General features: G+C 41.9%; 5 protein-coding genes across 6 annotated transcripts; 4 read left to right on the forward strand and 1 right to left on the reverse strand.

The window, feature by feature from the left end:
• Positions 1-32: 32 nt before the first annotated feature.
• Positions 33-3,567, forward strand: LOC134197024 (protein bicaudal D-like). Its single transcript, XM_062666257.1, has 2 exons — positions 33-431; positions 1,526-3,567. Exons 1-2 carry the CDS (start codon positions 168-170, stop codon positions 3,518-3,520), a joined length of 2,259 nt encoding a protein of 752 aa, XP_062522241.1. The 5' UTR covers positions 33-167; the 3' UTR covers positions 3,521-3,567.
• Positions 3,568-5,434: 1,867 nt separating this feature from the next.
• LOC134197326 (uncharacterized) lies at positions 5,435-7,151 on the forward strand. Its single transcript, XM_062666621.1, has 5 exons — positions 5,435-6,000; positions 6,077-6,125; positions 6,709-6,819; positions 6,881-6,928; positions 6,990-7,151. Exons 1-5 carry the CDS (start codon positions 5,435-5,437, stop codon positions 7,122-7,124), a joined length of 909 nt encoding a protein of 302 aa, XP_062522605.1. The 3' UTR covers positions 7,125-7,151.
• An 8-nt stretch (positions 7,152-7,159) lies between these two features.
• On the reverse strand, positions 7,160-12,518 carry LOC134197325 (smad nuclear interacting protein 1-like). 2 transcript variants are annotated; one of them, XM_062666620.1, is made up of 8 exons: positions 12,409-12,518; positions 11,883-12,317; positions 8,890-8,995; positions 8,556-8,646; positions 8,133-8,185; positions 7,958-8,067; positions 7,622-7,712; positions 7,160-7,431 (listed from the first exon to the last, which is right to left on the reverse strand). In XM_062666620.1, exons 1-8 carry the CDS (start codon positions 12,510-12,512, stop codon positions 7,342-7,344), a joined length of 1,080 nt encoding a protein of 359 aa, XP_062522604.1. In that variant the 5' UTR covers positions 12,513-12,518; the 3' UTR covers positions 7,160-7,341. The 2 variants fall into 2 exon arrangements, with proteins under 2 accessions (XP_062522604.1, XP_062522603.1); XM_062666619.1 differs by having other exon boundaries at positions 7,161-7,454.
• Positions 12,519-12,604: 86 nt separating this feature from the next.
• Positions 12,605-13,791, forward strand: LOC134197261 (solute carrier family 35 member D2-like protein). Its single transcript, XM_062666547.1, has one exon. The coding sequence runs from the start codon at positions 12,715-12,717 to the stop codon at positions 13,771-13,773; it is 1,059 nt and encodes a 352-aa protein (XP_062522531.1). The 5' UTR covers positions 12,605-12,714; the 3' UTR covers positions 13,774-13,791.
• A 1,718-nt stretch (positions 13,792-15,509) lies between these two features.
• On the forward strand, positions 15,510-16,868 carry LOC134197579 (uncharacterized). Its single transcript, XM_062666927.1, has one exon. It carries the CDS (start codon positions 15,516-15,518, stop codon positions 16,695-16,697), a length of 1,182 nt encoding a protein of 393 aa, XP_062522911.1. The 5' UTR covers positions 15,510-15,515; the 3' UTR covers positions 16,698-16,868.
• The last annotated feature ends 510 nt before the right edge of the window (positions 16,869-17,378 follow it).

Genomic DNA, 17,378 nt, shown 5'->3' on the forward strand with positions numbered 1-17,378 from the left:
CTCGAGCAAACACCATGTCACGTGACGTTATTTTATGGGCGTGGTTTTGTCGACAAGACGAACCATCGCCAGTACATCCGGATCACCTATCTACACGCAGTCAGTGTTAATGCCCGCCACCTCAGCTTCCCAAAGGGTTTCTCTAGTTGCTACAGCCGTCGCCACGTATGACGACATCAAGGATGACAAGTGACGTATTGAGTGGCAACTTTGTTGAGGTCCCGAGGGACTGGTCATCTGCTACAGCCGACGAAACGGCAGACGAGATCGCTCGCTTGAACAGAGAGCTGTGCGAGGCGACGGATGATAAGATTAAGGCGGCACAATATGGTCTGATTGTGTTGCAGCAGAAGGAGAGAGTGCAGGAGGAGAATGAGCGCATTGAGTCGCTCTATGATGCGGCGAGGCGTGACGCTGAGGCCAACGAAGAGGTTAGTTTACTGCTACTTAGTGGTGTGCGGTTGCATTACGTCTGTTGCTGTCTTTTGTGTGGGGGTGTGGGGTGGTTGTTATTATGTGACAACTTTTAATTACTATGGTATGTCTTAGTGACACTCAACCCATACCATAACAATAATATTTTCTTAGCTCAAGCCGCTCATATGCAAATGATTGTGTGTGTGTGTGTGTGTGTGTGTGTGTGTGTGTGTGTGTGTGTGTGTGTGTCAGTGATGTTGTGGCTCAATTGGTTAGAGGTGTGTTGGAGAATTGAAACATTCGGGACCTTGCAGGGTTGCAGGTTCAAGTCGCAGGTTCAAGTCGCAGTGATGGTGAGCTATGGCATAATTTCCTTGGGCAAGAAACTTACACACAATTGCCTCTCTCGACTCAGGAGTATGGATGAGTACCTGGTCATTGACTGGGGTGGCAAAGGCCTTCGACTGCGACAAAGTTCATCAGCCACTGGGGTCCGGGTGGAACTTCGGGTGCCCACACCACAGTTGGCGTCGCGGTTGGTGCTCCTGCGAGTACCTGGCCAGGCTCCAGGATATTGTTTAGAATGGCCCATGGCTCCTACTTAGTGCACAGGAACCCAGCCATCTGGCTAGGAGGCATTACCAGTTAACGGCAGCTCCTTATCCATTTGCCATTTGTGTGTGTGTGTGTGTGTGTGTGTGTGTGTGTGTGTGTGTGTGTGTGTGTGTGTGTGTGTGTGTGTGTGTGTGTGTGTGATAATCTTAGCTTCTACACGATTAGCTTGCATCAGAAAAATCTATCAACCAAGATTGCCATGAAGCAACCAAGATCATGGCAGTTATTAGAGCTTGAGGGATCGTCAGGCAATGTGATGGGAACTCTGAGGCTCTACAAACTAAAGTTTAATATTAAAATGTTTAATTTATTTACCAGTCAACACCTTTGTTTTCACCGTTTGATCCAACAAACCCAATTAATTGATTATATATTCCATACTGTAATTGGACCCACTGTGTTTGTACACGTGTTGTGTAGGATAAATGGTGAATATATGGACATGGTGATTTGATTTATTTGCATTACAAGTTAGTGTTTTTGTTTTGTGTAGATGATTAGAAAGCTGCTTGAAGAGCAAGAAAGACGAAATCGAGAATGGGAAACAACCAAAAATCGCTTGATTAAGGAAAGCGAGTCTCAAGAGCAATCTCTTATAACTCGAGTCAAAGAATTGGAACAAGAAGTGGCAACACTGAAGAAAGGATCAAAGGTCAGTGCCATTAAGAAAGCCGACAATGAAGCTTTAGAGAATGAACTGGAGCAACTCAAAACAAAAGAGAAAAATCTAGTTACTGAACTACGTGACGTTAAAACAAAGGAAATCCGAGCGAGTCAAGAGAAACGAGAACTTGAAGCAATTGTGTCGAGTTTAGAAGAACGACTGTCCAAACTTCGAGCTGTTGAAGCCGAATGTGAGAGCCTTCAAGAGCTAAATCTGAGTTTACGAGAAGAAGCAGAGACACTGGAAGAGAGACTACAAGAGTCAATTGCTGAACGACAACTTGCTGAACAACACACATCTCAAATCTTCAATACGCTGAGAGAGGAACGAGAATCCAAGCACAAACTAGAGGAACAGCTTGGTGAAATGGAGGCTGATCTGACAGCCATGAGACTTGGGTTGAATTCACCGAGCGAGAATGTTTCTTCGAGATCTAATTCATGTGAAACAGAGATGGAAGAGACTGTAGCAGTTGGTCAGAGTTTGTGTGATGAGTTACAAAAATCTCTTGATATCAACCCAAGTCACGTGTTACAGCTTGAAAATGAGGTTGCTGCTTTGAAAGAGAACAACAAGACATTAAAAGTGCAGACAGATAAATTGAAGAGAGAGTTGGCCGAGAACAGACGAATCATTGAGAAATTACAAGGAGAAAAGGCAAATGCTTTGAAGGATTTGGATGCAGCACGAGGAGTGACTGATGCTGAGGCTTTGTGTGGACAGTTGAAGGCTGAACGAGAATTGGCTGAGCTTCGACATGCACATGTGACACTCCAAACCAGCTCATCAGAGGAAATTCGGTTTCTCAAGGGAAAAATTGATAGTCTCAATGAGAGGGAACAGAAGCTGAAGGCTGCCATTGCAACACGGGAATCCGAAGCTTCCACGTTAAATGTAAAAGTGGAGAGTTTGCAAGGTGGCATGCGAGATATGGAGATGATATCGTCAGTGCAAGCAGCTAGTCTGGAAAAAGAGGTGACAAGACTGAGAGAAAGCTGTGCTGAGCAGACGGATGTGATAAAATCACTGCAGGATCAGTTGGTGTTGAAAGGAAAGTCTTTGCAAGATTCTGAGACAGGATTGAAGGAAACGAGAAAGGACATGACAACTATGAATGAAGAGCTATCGGCTCTTTGCCATTATATCAGAGTTCTTAATGGCGACGAAGACAAGACTGGGGATATGGCCAATGGAAAAGATGACAGTGATGGGTTGCAGATTCCTACTGATGCCACGCTTGCAACGTGTTGCTTACAACTTGCTGCTCGTGCTAAAGTCCAGACTCGCTCACTCCAGCAAGCAGTAGAAAGGACGGTGCAACAGGCACTCGAACGATCACGAGGCACTGAAAATGATGCCACGTCTAGTCACATGGCTGAGCTGGAGAAACGAGTGGGACAGCTACAACGGCAACTCAGTAGCAAGAAGGAAGAGATTGCAACTCTTAAAGTTGTACTTCGAATGTCCAAGTCAATGACTGAGACAAACTTTTTCCATGCAACGAGTCGATTTGAAGATGAGAAGAGAGCACTACAGAGGGAGATTGATATTTTAAGGGCCGACATGCAAGTCATGATTCAAAGAGAGTCGGAGTTTAATGTTCTTCGTTCTGTGTTTGCTAATCGTTGTGATGAGTATGTGTCTCAGTTGGCTGATATGCAGCATCAGATGAAAGCAGCAGAGGAAGAGAAGGCCACGCTGGAGACGATGCTGTCACAGGCGATTAAACAGAAACTTGCCGCAAGACAGAAACTAGAAGAGTATGAGATCGAACGTGAACGACTGTACAATATACCAAGAAAGTTGCCTTCGTCTCGTATTTAGCATATTTATAATTTTATATTTAATATTTGTAGATTATGTTGCTACAAGTTGGTAATGCAGTCTGGAATAGTAGTCTAATGTATAGTGAGATGCGTCCCTCCAATACAATAGTCTAGTGTATTGTGAGATGCATCCCTCCAATACAATAGTCTAGTGTATTGTAAGATGCATCCCTCCAATACAATAGTCCAGTGTATTGTGAGATGCAGCCCTCCAATACAATAGTCTAGTGTATTGTGAGATGTATCCCTCCAGAACAATAGTCTAGTGTATTGTGAGATGCGTCCCTCCAATACAATAGTCTAGTGTATTGTGAGATGCATCCCTCCAATACAATAGTCTAGTGTATTGTGAGATGCATCCCTCCAATACAATAGTCTAGTGTATTGTGAGATGCATTCCTGTAATACAATAGTCTAGTAATTCAGAGTTGCCAACTCACACGCAACTGGCGTGAGTCTCACGCAAGTTCCTTCAGGTCTAGCCTCGAACTTCCAGACCAGAGAGCGCGCGAAGCGAGCGAACTCTTTAGTCTGGACCAAGTCGATACTAAATGATTTCGGAAATAGCCCTTCTTAGCCAATCAGCTTCTACAACCCGAATCTCGGTTGTAAATTCTGATTGGCTTAGCAATAATTGGTTATGCTAAGTGCACTAGCACCTGATTGTGCACGTGTGAAATCCTCGTGGGCGACTAAGTGCACGCGACAACAATGACAAGACTCTGCATGCCAAAAACAATGATCAGACTCTGCACACACACACATCTTAGTTTTAGTTTCAGCTTCAGTTCTTTGATATTTTCAAGTTTGCGGTGAGAGGACATGCACAGCAGCGTCGCTAGACCATCACCTTTGACAACTGGTGGAGCGGTAGTCTCGCTAGTCAAGCGGTTAGACTAGGTAGCGGTCTGCCGAAGAATCAAAGAGTCGTCGTTCCATGCCGTCCACCAAGATATCGCCGTAAACACTGCAGACGTCTCTTCTTTGTTTGTGAGATGTCATGGCATTTACAAATGATATGTTGATCTAGGTAAAACGATCCTACGCTGTTAGACACCATTTACCATCGCTTTTGATAAATACTCCCGAAATCATTTTAATATCGACTTGGTCCAGACTAGAGTTCGCGCGCTCTCTGGTCTGGAAATTCGAGGCTACTTCAGGTCACACGCTCACACGCAAGGAACCCAGATCTCACGCAACTTTTAGATTGCTGGAACTAGACCCAGGCACACGTGTACAGTGAAACTGTAGGTACACCATAGATTCACGTAAAAATCTGTAGTGTCTGATAGAAATATAAAATCTAACGAGACTGCCGTAATTACAGTGATCGATCATTACGAATAACCAACTCCAGGCAAGTCTAGTTCTGAAGCTGTCAAACATATTCAGCCAATTCTAGTACTGTACTAGTCCGCGCATCCCTAATTTCCCTCCTCCTTTTCAACTTTCGGACGTCTTCAGGAGGTCCAAAAGAGGGAGGGGCTGATTACGTAAGACTGATTTACTGCATGCGTAAATTATATATATTATTGGTTTATCGTTACTAGCAGAAATTCTAATTCTGCGAGTACTTGCTAGTTAATTATTGTCTAATGCGTATTGACACGGTGTTGTTTTTAGTTATTTAGGTATTAGTTTTGTGGCCACGCCTATATGCAGATATAAAGTACTGATGAAAATGTGTGTCCCTCCTGGTCCAATACAATCTATTGAGAGCTGCAGCTTTCCAATTCAACACTCTACAGGATATTGCAAATTGCATCTGGCTAATACAATAGCTGACTATGACCTCTTCATTCCTCACATCCTATTGCATCATCCGCCAATCAGATCACACATACTGTGACATCACACGTGACTTTTCCAACGTGAGCCAGTGACGTTGCAATCACAAGGCAATCAGATAATGACATTAGCGTCGCGACACTTAGTCTACAATTGGCAGCCAAACCACATCATTTGCCCCCAACTGGCCCTCAACTCTGTCATGGCCATCCGAGTCGGCGGCTACACTGACATAGGCAGAAAGCTTGAAAACCAGGATACATTCAACATGTACAGAATCAAAGCTGGTGACGTCTACGTCGGAGTTCTGGACGGACACGGAAGCAATGGGAAATCAATTGCGCGCAGAGCCAAAGAGCTGCTGCTGCAAAACCTTAAAGATTCGACAGACTATCCAGCCAACAAGGCGGCTGCATTAAGGTCTGCGTGTATACGCACGCATAAGGCTATTGCTGAAGGGAGCATCGACTGCACACTGAGCGGCACGACCGCAACAGTGGCTCTGATTAGTAGATCGCATAGACTCAACTTGGCGTGGCTTGGAGACTCTAGAGCGGTTGTTGGACGGTTGGACAGTAAAGGGAGAGTTTCGTGCGTTGCATTGACGTCGGATCATAACTGTGATGATCCCAAGGAAGCGGAGAGGATCAGAAGGATGGGTGGCAAGGTTGAGCCTTATCTGTCAAGGTACAGACCCCGCCCACTGGGCGGGCGTTATGCATAAAGAATGATGCAGAGCGTCATAACATTGTGTTGATTGTAGTGGACGGTATGTTGGACCCAACAGGCTCTGGAATCGCGGGAGGATGCAGGTAAGCCGGTAGGCAGCAATAAGTTAACACAATAGTCTTGCAATAGAATGTACTGTGAGATGCACCCTTCCAATACAATAATCTAGTATTGTGAGATGCATCCCTCCAACAGTCTAGTGTATTGTGAGATGCATCCCTCCAACAGTCTAGTGTATTGTGAGATGCATCCCTCCAATACAATAGTCTAGTGTATTGTGAGATGCATCCCTCCAATACAATAGTCTAGTGTGAGATGCATCCTTCCAATATAATAGTCTAGTGTATTGTGAGATGCATCCCTCCAATACAATAGTCTTGTGTGAGATGCATACCTCCAATATAATAGTCTAGTGTATAGTGAGATGCATCCCTCCAATACAATAGTCTAGTGTATTGTGAGATGCATCCCTCCAATACAATAGTCTAGTGTATTGTGAGATGCATCCCTCCAATACAATACTTGAATAGTCTGTACTTTATCAAGAGATGCATTTCTTAATAGTCAATACAATAGTCTAAGATATGCATCCTTCCTATACAAGAATCTAACATGACAGATGCATCCCTTCAATACATAATAAATTTCTACACAATTATATACTAGAGAGTTCCTGGACTATGTGTCTCTCGATCAATTGGAGACACCGTGGCTCATACCATCGGCTGCAGTGCTGATCCCCAGCTTCTAGACCTCACATTAACAGACAAAGATAAAGTGAGAATACATACACCTTGAGTGAGAATGACCTAATGGAGTGACCCCTATCATCATTTAGTTTCTCATCATTGCCAGTGATGGAGTCTGGGACGGCCTGAGTAATCAGGTGACAAACCTAACCACATCCCTTCACAAATCACTAACTCTGTATTCTGTATTGATGTCAGGAAGCCGTTAATATTGTCAGTCACTACAAAGACCCGACGCCAGCTGCCAAGGCATTAGTAAAAGCCGCAATAGCAGGAATGGAGCTGAAACACATGGACGACAATGCAACAGCCGTTATCGTCTACTTCAAGTAGACAATCAAACCATTGACTTCAACGACTGTTTCATTGAACAGGAATACACAAAATAAAAATTTAGCAGAGAAAGTGATTTGTTATTTACATGGAAAGTTCGACATATTTTTTGCATATCTTTTTTTTGTATGCATAATGAATGAATAACAAGCGGGAAATGGTGTGACTACGCGGCTAAAAAATTGTCACGTGACTAAATGTCACAAATCACTGATGGTTAATGTTTGTCCATTATGTGACATCTTCGCGTTCTTCTTCCTCTTCGCTCTCTCGTGAATGTTCGTGTAGAAGAATGTATTCTCTTGTACTAAAACCAAACTTTATCATATCCTGCATATAGCAACACACAGCACATCAATTGTGTGTTTGGTTGTTCAATGAAAATGATCGTTGTGTGTTTGAAAGCTGCCAGAATTCAAAACTTAAGGGTTTAGATTACATGTTGGCAGACGTGGTGCGTTAGTAAGGGTTGGATGTGGTAGAATGACATTGATTACCTTCTCCATGAGTTCGGTGTATCTTGATGCTTCTATTCGATTGTTGTTGACGAATGTTCCATTAGTTGACTCTAAGTCAATGACGTATGGTCTGCAAGAGATAAACAGTGTTGGTTACTCAAGCGTTTGAAGTAGGAATGGACGGTTTTGAATGTCAGATGATTGACAAATTGTTAGACACTGAATGTGACTGGGAAGAACTTGGTAACACTTGCATACACACACACACACACACACACACACACACACACACACACACACACACACACACACACACACACTCAAACAGACAGACAGATGGACAGACACGGTTTCACGTGGGAGCATTCGACTCACTTGACACGTTTGACTACCACACCGTCCTCTCTCTCATGATTCACAAGTCTGTATTGTAAGACGGCATGCTGCTTCGATATCGACGGATGAAGTAAAGGAATGTCAGCAATCTACAAAACGTCAGAACATAAGCTAGACATACTGTGATACACCCATCAAACAGCACAAATCAAACCTTCCGTTCACGACCGACCAGATACGCACTCTGCCTATGAATATATAATACATCTACAGACAGAAAAAACAACAACAGCCATGTAGTAACCACACCCACGCAATTGCAACCAATATTTTTAACACATTTGATATTAATAGCCACACCCGCGTAATTGTAAGAAGTTAAGACATTTAATATTAATAACCACACCCACGCAATTTGTAATCAATATTAAGACACATTTGATATTTAATAACCACACCCACGCAATTGTGTAATAAATATTAAGACACATTTGATATTAATAATCACACCCACGCAATTGTAATAAATTAAGACACATTTGATATTAATAACCACACCCACGCAATCAATAATTTAATATAGGTGTGACTGCATGCAAGTAGTTAGTGTAGTGCGTACAATTTGGATGTTCTGTACCTAGAGATTGGTCTCCTTTGAATGGATACAAACGCCAACGTCGCTTTGGAACCCTTGCCTCGGGAGGCTCATTGTATTTGATTACGACACCCTAATAGATTGCATAACACAATAGTTGCAGTTTCCAATGTGTTACACGCACATGCATGCACACACACACACACACACACACACACACATACACACACACCACATACACACATTAATTATTTAATTAATTAACAGCCCATAGGCAATGTCTACAAGCCCAAATTAATTTCAATTAATCTGGATTGTATTTGAGTTGATGTATTAGTTAGTGAAGTGCGGACATGTCACTGTGTGTGGTGGTTACCCTGTATGTGTTGGTGTCTGCTGTCAGCTTGCCAGACAGGCCATAGTCCGGCTTGTCCATGTTCTCTGGTGGTTCATCGTCCGTGTCGTCATCTTTTGTTCTAAACCTAAAAAATCAGTGAAGATGTACAGACATATAGACAGACAGACAGACAGACAGACAGACAGACAGACAGACTGATTGGGTGGAGAATTGCAATTGCGGATCGAACATCAACGACAGTGGATACCATCTAATAACCTGCAAGCTGGGCGGAGGCACTGTTTGGTCTCATGAATCAATTGCGTCTTTATGGTCAGATTGTCTGAGAAGACTACACATACGCCACTGTAGAGAGCCGCACCATTGCTATACAAACACAGAGAATAGGCCGGATATTGTTGTGTTTGACAGACAGTCGGGATCTACCATCGACTTAGATATATCTCTCGCCCATCCCTGGAGCTCTGAAACCTTTCCCAACTCTGCATACCTCGATGGGGCAGCGGCTCTGAGGTGTGACGAAAAAAATGGAAGAACAATTCAGAGAAGAGACCAGGCGGTGCCTCTGTAAGACTGATACCCTTGTCTTCGAGCACTTTGGAAGATGGGGAGTAAAAAGGTTTCAATATCTGCAGCATCTATCTCGCAGTTCAGTCAATGAGGAGGGCAAACCAAATGCACCAGAATTCTTGGATTTTTGGAGAAAGAGATTTGCCGTTCAACTGTTGACAGATGTACTTGTCATACCAGTAACAAATGCTGGCTGTGAAAGAGGATTCTCTTGTCAGCAATCCTATTATGACAAAACTATGGAACCGTTTGTCTGAAGAGAAAATTGACTGCTTGATGCGCATTTTACTAGAAGGACCACCTATGTATCAGTTTAATTTTGAGCGTGCATTTTGCAAGTGGAAAGAGCACAAAGCTAGAAGGTTACTTGGACAGCACCTTGGGCACAAAGTGTTATAGGCACTCACTGCCACATAACATGAAACATAATTACAGACTGTTACTAGAAGTTTGTTGGCACAAGTTTGGTTAATAATTATATCAAACTAGTAAAACATGCCCACATGTTTGTTTGATATAGACTAGTCTATAGTAGAAAGTATTTGCCTATAATACTTGGACAGCATCTAGGCGTAATTTGTATGACTATGTTATAACATTATGAGCATAGTCACAAAGTGTTATTATTAGTTTGAATTTTGGTTTAATAATAAAACCTGTCTACAAGTTTGGTTGATATACATACATTACAATTACATTCACCATCAAAAACGTTTACTACTGTACCACATAACCGACTTAGGCCACGCCTTTTTAGGAGCGGGGCCAAATATGCGCAAGATGAGGACGCATGTTTGAAGGGGGTTAGGAAAATCACTGTACTAGGAACACCAATTGGGAAACGAATATGTTGCACGAGCATGTTCCACTATTGCAGAAAAAGGGAATGATCTTTATAGACAGCTTGTTGACTTGGATAATGTGCAAGCATCCATGTTGCTTCTTAGATACTGTCATACCACACGGCTAAATCACTTAGCAAGAGGAACATGTCCAGAAACACTGGAACAGGCAGCTACTATCCACGACAAGCAAACAAAATCTACCCTCTCTCGTTTGCTAGGAAATGTTAACATCAGTGGAAATATGTGGAACCAAGCAACGTTGCCAGTAAGACTAGGAGGTTTTGGTATGACATCCCTAAACGAAGTGGCACCCTTTGCTTTTGTTGCCAGCTGGGCACATTCTCTTAAGCTATTGCCTGATCGCTTTCCTGTTCTTCAAGATCAAATCAACTCTCTAGTGACATCGTCTAATCATATGAGTGATATTGGGCTAACTTTAGAACACCATCTCAAAGATATTTCCAAGTTGTCGAATTTGTTGCCTAACACAAAAAAGTTGCAACATCGTCTAACAACAGAATTTGTACAATCGAAAGCAGATCAGTTGATTGAAACTGATTCTAACCAAGATGCAGCACGATTGCGTTCAATTAGAGGTAAAGAAGCAGGAGCATGGTTAGATTCCATTCCATCTTCAGAGAAGTTTGCACTTTCATCTGGCAATTTTGTCTTGGCGGCTTCTCTCAGATTGGGTCTACCTTTGTCTTTACTACCTTGGGCCACTAAATGTGAATGTGGAAAGTCACTAGATGTTGAAGGGTACCATTTACTAACATGCAAAATGGGTGGAGGCCCAGTTTGGTCTCACAATTCTGCTGTTTTGTGCTGGTCCGAATGCCTGAGCAGTCTACAATGCCAACATCAAATCGAACCAAAAGATAGATATACCACATCCAACAATAGAGCAGACATTGTTATGTTTGACTCAACATGTAGGGGAAATGTTGAGCTTGATGTGGCCCTTACTCACCCCTGGAGCCAGGACATTCTGCGAAGTCCAGCAACTACAAATGAAGCTGCAGCATGAAGAAGAGAAGACATCAAACATAACAAATATTCTAAAGAGCAGTTGCCTGGAGGGTACACTCCTACCCTTATTCCACTAATTTTCAAGCACTTTGGTGGGAGGGGAGAAGAAGCATCAACGTTCCTCAATAAAATTTCCAAACTATATAGAGATGAAGAAGGAAGAAACAATCCCTCAAATTTTAAGACACATCAGTGAAGACGCTTGTCAGTACAACTTCAGCGTTGCAATGCCTCGGTGTTGGCTAGAAAGATGATCAGAGTAACATATGGACAGAAAGCTGGCCAGAGTCTAGATGTTGTTCAACTTTCAATTCAGTAAACTAAATTTTGGTTTGTAGGCTCCGTAGGGGAGCTTTTTAATGCTACTTGTTATTTGTGTAATTGTAATTGTAGTTGTGACACTTGTTGTTCATTAGCTGTCACTTTAGTTTCACCTGTATTAGCTTTGATGTATAAAAATATATGAAAATTTGACAGACAGATAGACAGACAGACAGACAGACAGACAGACAGACAGACAGACAGACATGCACAGACACATAGCATATCAAATGCTATAACTCTAACTTTTGTTCTTCCTCCTTCTCCTCACGTTTTTCTCTATCCCGCGACCGTGATCTTGTCCTCTCTCTCCTTCCCCTCTTCCTGTCTTTCGTCTCTCTTCTACTTCCCTCCCTTTCTCTACTACGACTTCGACTACGACGTTTGTCTCCCCGTTTCCACTCATTAGACCTTCCTTCATTAGACCTTCCTTCATTAGACCTTCCTTCACTAGACCTTCCTTCATTAGACCTTCCTTCATTAGACCTTCCTTCACTAGACCTTCCTTCATTAGACCTTCCTTCACTAGACCTTCCTTCATTAGACCTTCCTTCATTAGACCTTCCTTCACTAGACCTTCCTTCATTAGACCTTCCTTCATTAGACCTTCCTTCATTAGACCTTCCTTCATTAGACCTTCCTTCACTAGACCTTCCTTCATCCCTGACTTTCTGTGATTGTCTAAAAGAGGAATCAATGACAACAAACAAGCATTGATTGCTTGTTTGAGAACGTGAATGACACTGAAAGCTTTCTGATTCGTTTGATTTACTTGGATTTGTGACTTTCTGTTGGGCGGCGCGGGCTGCTCGATGGTGATCGTTTCCTCGTACGACTTCTGTCATCTTTCCGACTTTCCCGTTCATGAAAATCCATATCCGGGTACTTAATACATTTTACATCCGGGCACTGTTGTAAACGCAGAGTTCCAGATTTACTAAACCGTGTAATTATTACGTTACAATAATTTATTGACCTTAGACTTTGTGTTCACAAAATACCGTTACAGTACAGTATTGGTTTATGGTAAGCCAATGAATGGTCAGCATTAGATCACGTGTTCTACACTCATCTCTATATGACTTCTACCAACAATTGTAAGGAGTCGCCTGATCTGACGAGAACCGCGGAACTGATCGTTCTTGAAGAGAAAATAGGTGATGAAATGAAGACTAAACCAGAAGTAGTAGAGAAAACAGCGTCGAACAAGCCGCCCCCATCAATCCTAGTACAAGCAACAGCCGCTCTTTTCTACGGATTCTCATCTTTCTTCATTGTCATCATTATCAAGAGTGTGTTGACGAGCAACGACTTTCCCTCATCTCAATTTGTCGGACTTGGACAGATGGTGGCCACACTTGTCATACTGAGAGTATGTAAGTGCGTGGGCGTGATCCATTTTCCAGACTTTGGGCCATCGGTGTTCCGACGCATCTGGCCTCTACCAGCCATGTATTTGGGAAATCTGATGTTTGGATTGAGTAGCACGAAGAGTCTCAGTTTGCCGATGTTCACGGTGCTTCGTCGTTTCTCGATTCTCCTAACGCTTATCGGCGAAGAAATATTATTGAAATACCATCCTTCGAGAAATGTCCGTCTTTGTGTTGTGTTGATGATTGGAGGTTCTATTATTGCTGCTTTATCGGATCTTGCTTTTGATGCAGTTGCGTATATGATCGTCTTCTTCAATAATATTTGTACTGCTGGAAATGGTGTGTACATGAAGAAGAAATTGGAGGCAAAAGATTTGGGAAAATATGGTCTGATGTATTACAATGCACTTTTTATGATCTTTCCGGCAACGTTTGTTGCTTGGTATTGCGGAGATCTTCAAAGTGTGTGGGAGTATCCGCATTGGGATAGTCTGCTATTCAATTTACAATTTATGTTGAGTTGTGTGATGGGGTTTATTCTTATTTATTCAACTGTTTTATGCACGTCGGTCAATTCGGCTCTGACGACGACGATAGTCGGCTGTTTGAAGAACGTTTTTGTGACGTACATTGGGATGTTCTTTGGTGGTGACTATTTATTTTCATATACCAACTTTGTAGGCTTAAATGTAAGCGTAGCGGGTGGCATATTATATGCCATAGTGAAGTACAGAGAACAGCATGGTCATAAACCAAGAGGTTAATTAATAAAGTGAGATGTAGGTCAGAACTTGAGTCGACTATCACATGCACAGTTACTTCTAATTTTCTTTAGGTTGCCATTATACTTACTGTTGTATGTAAAACATTATGTGAGGTCATCATTACATCAGATGAAACACTACACCTTTACTTCAAGGAACAAACGGATGTAGTCAAGTAGGCTGAGAAAGGGAGAGGCTTGGCCTTTGGGTTTAACAGTTTGAACTTAACCCTTTAATTAAAAGCCTTATACTCAATTAAAACCTTACAGAAACGACAAGTAATTGCTGCACGGGAGGACCCAAGTCTAAGTAAGCAAGTACATATGTAGTCATGTTTGAATTGGTATGATTATCAGGCCGGATCCAGGAATTTTTGAAAGAGGGAGTTGACCTGGTAACAGTTATTTATAGCATTACTAATTTTCTCTTTTCTAATGAAATTATTGAACCACGCCTATTGAAAAAGAGGGTTGAACCCCCTGAACCCCATCTGGATCCGGGCCTGATTACAGTGTACTACTCAAATTTGCACATGTACCAATGAAATGCATTCGCCATTTCTTGTAACAGCATATAAATGCTCCTGCTTGTAGCTATTGTTGATTGACACAGTTTTGGAAAAAAGATTCACTAAAGCTAGACTGAAAATGAGATTATACCACTAGATTTGTTACACAAATTTTGTGTATAGTTTACTTTTTAGATTCAAATTTTTATATATTTAGGTTAACTGTTTTGCTCTCAAATGTTTTCAGGTAAATTTTGTAGACTTACTGTACGATATTTTCTAAATGCTTCAATTAAAACGTTGAATAGACGAGGTTTGTGCACTGCAAATAAATCTTAGTGATGTCACGTGACCTGTCCACAATACAGTTTGTATTCAAATATGCCCAGAGGTAACTGTACACATAACTGCAACACTACTGCTTTAATTAACGTCAGACAAATGTTATTGTCTAGTACAATGTGTAGCGTTTTATTCTATTGAATGCATGTAATTGTTAATTTTCTGTGTCTGTCTCTCTCCCACCAACAGCTTCTCTGTCTTCCTCTTCCTTCATCTGTTGGAGAGCTTCAACACGAGCCCACGTGCTAACACTGTCACCAACACACACACACACACACACACACACACACACACACACACACACACAAACAAACAAACAACAACAACAACAACTTAGGCATTCATTTCCACGCTTCAGGAACGTCTAGTATACATACAATGTGTCAGGCTTGTAAGCAAGACTAAAGAGGATGAGAAGAAAGTTGAATGTCAGTCCGTAGACCCACCAATTTTCCCACGATTCTTTCTCTCTCCTTTCGCCCGGTCCAACAGGCTGTATAAACAATGTAATCAAATTGGGAAAACGTCCATACTACGAGACTAATGAGTGAATTTCTTACGCGTTCATTGAAGAGGAACCCGTTGGGAGGCTCTCCTCCTACTAATGGTACTGCCGAATTTCCTGCTGTTCGTTGAACTAATCTATACCTTGAACAGGCTGCTAAAGGCCTAAAGTTTGAGAGAAATCGACTCATCTTTTACAAGGCGTAATTATCCGGGGAATGACAATATAAATCACGTGACAAAACTGAGCGTTTCTAGCTAAACTTTTTATGTGTCCAACTCGTGTGATTAATTAAAACACTTTAGTTCGCTTCACATGATAAAAAATTGCGTGAGTAACTTTCAAGCTATCCCCGATTAGCGTATTGATATCATATTGATATCAAATATGGGACGCAAAGTCAAGAGGACGATAGCAAAGAAGACGGATCTTAGAGCTAAACGGACGTCAACGAAGAAAAAAAAGAAAAAACTAAGTAAAGCCAGTAGTGCTGATTTGTTGGAGATGGCAGAGGAATGTATGGCGATGATGCAGCCTGATGTAGCGGCGACCTACTGTCGACAAGCTTTAGAACTAGAACCGGACAGAGTGGAGACGCTCGAGATGTTGGCAGTTGTGTTGCTGGAGTGTGCACGTGGTGATGCACGTGGAGATGCACGTGTTAGCGATGAATCGATTGTGTTATTACGACGAGCTATTGAGTTGCAGCCTGATGACGGCTATTCCAAGTACATGTATCTTGGACAAATGCTGGAGGGTAGTGATGCTCTGCAGTGCTATTTGAAGGGAATAGCGATTATGGAGAGAGAACACGAGGCTGAGAGAAGTGTGAGAAGTGATAATGGAACGAGGAGTTGTGATACAGATGAGTCTCAGTTGAGTTTGGATTTGTCTAATGCCTGTTGCTCTGCTGCTGAATTGTATGTGACTGATTTGTGTCATGAGGTGGAAGCTGAAGGACAATGTGAAACGTTTTGTTTAAAAGCATTGGAATATGCACCAGAAAACCCACAAGCTTTACAAGTCTCTTCTTCATTTCTTTTGAGTGCGAACCGAATCAATGAAGCAAGAGATAGGATAAAGCGTAGTGTAGCAATATGGTTGACTGTTCCAGACGATTCTGATCAAGAGGTGTCATTTGATATTAACTCACTTGAGAGGTTTCCGCCATATTTTGTACGTATGAATTGTGTGAAGATATTGATTGAAGTTGGCGAATATGACTTGGCATATCATGTTATTAGTACTCTGTTAGCAGAAGATGATGAGGTTGTGGCTGTTTGGTATCTTGCTGGGTGGATGTATCACTTGCAAGGTGAAGGATATTCTGATGAAGCTGCCAGACATTTACTACATGCAAAACAGTTAGCATCAAAGGTTGTCTGTGATGATACAGATATGCTGAAACATGTTGACGAGTTGTTAGCATCTTTGGAAAATGTTGAATTAAAATTAGGTGATGACGACGATGACAATGACGATGATGATGATTATGATGAGTGTGATGGTGATGAGTGTGATGAGAATATTGGGAATCAAGACGAGAGAGATAAGCAGATGAATGTTTAGGTTTGGTTGCAGTAGATGGTAGTTGACAGTTTTTGTGATGCAAAACTTAATTAATTACCTAGTATTGTCAACAGTTTTACATCTCCAGGTTGAGTCACTACTGTACTGTTTGTTGTTTTAATTGTCAAATCATCTAAGAATGTGAATATTCTGAGTATTCAATTATATTCAACAAAACAATTATATATATACATGTGTGTGTATATATATATATATATATATATATATATATATATATATATATATATATATATATATATATATATATCAACAACCATCTTAGAGAAAGCAAGTTTGAGAGATCGTCCTCGACTAAACACGATATCTGCTCCTCACGCTGGAGCATGGCTAAGGGCAATACCCAACCCCAATCTCAGCCTTGCCATGCCCCAGACTGAGTTCATAATCGCTGTTCGCACATGGTTGGGGATACCTTTCTTCCCACCTCCTCCAAGCTCAAAGCGTTTTTGTGGACAGGTTTTAGACAGTTATGGGGACCATCTACTGGGTTGCAGAGAGGGAAACTGGAGAAATAGACGACACAACGCTCTTGCTGACGTAGTATTTGAAGCACTATTATCTGATAATGCCAATTGTCGTCGTGAACAACGGCTTTGTGGTGACTCGAATGCAAGACCAGGAGCTGTATACCATCCAGATTTTGAGAGAGGGCGACCGACT

This window comes from Corticium candelabrum, chromosome 22 (genome assembly GCF_963422355.1).
Source record: "Corticium candelabrum chromosome 22, ooCorCand1.1, whole genome shotgun sequence".
NCBI classification, from domain to species: Eukaryota; Metazoa; Porifera; class Homoscleromorpha; order Homosclerophorida; family Plakinidae; genus Corticium; species Corticium candelabrum.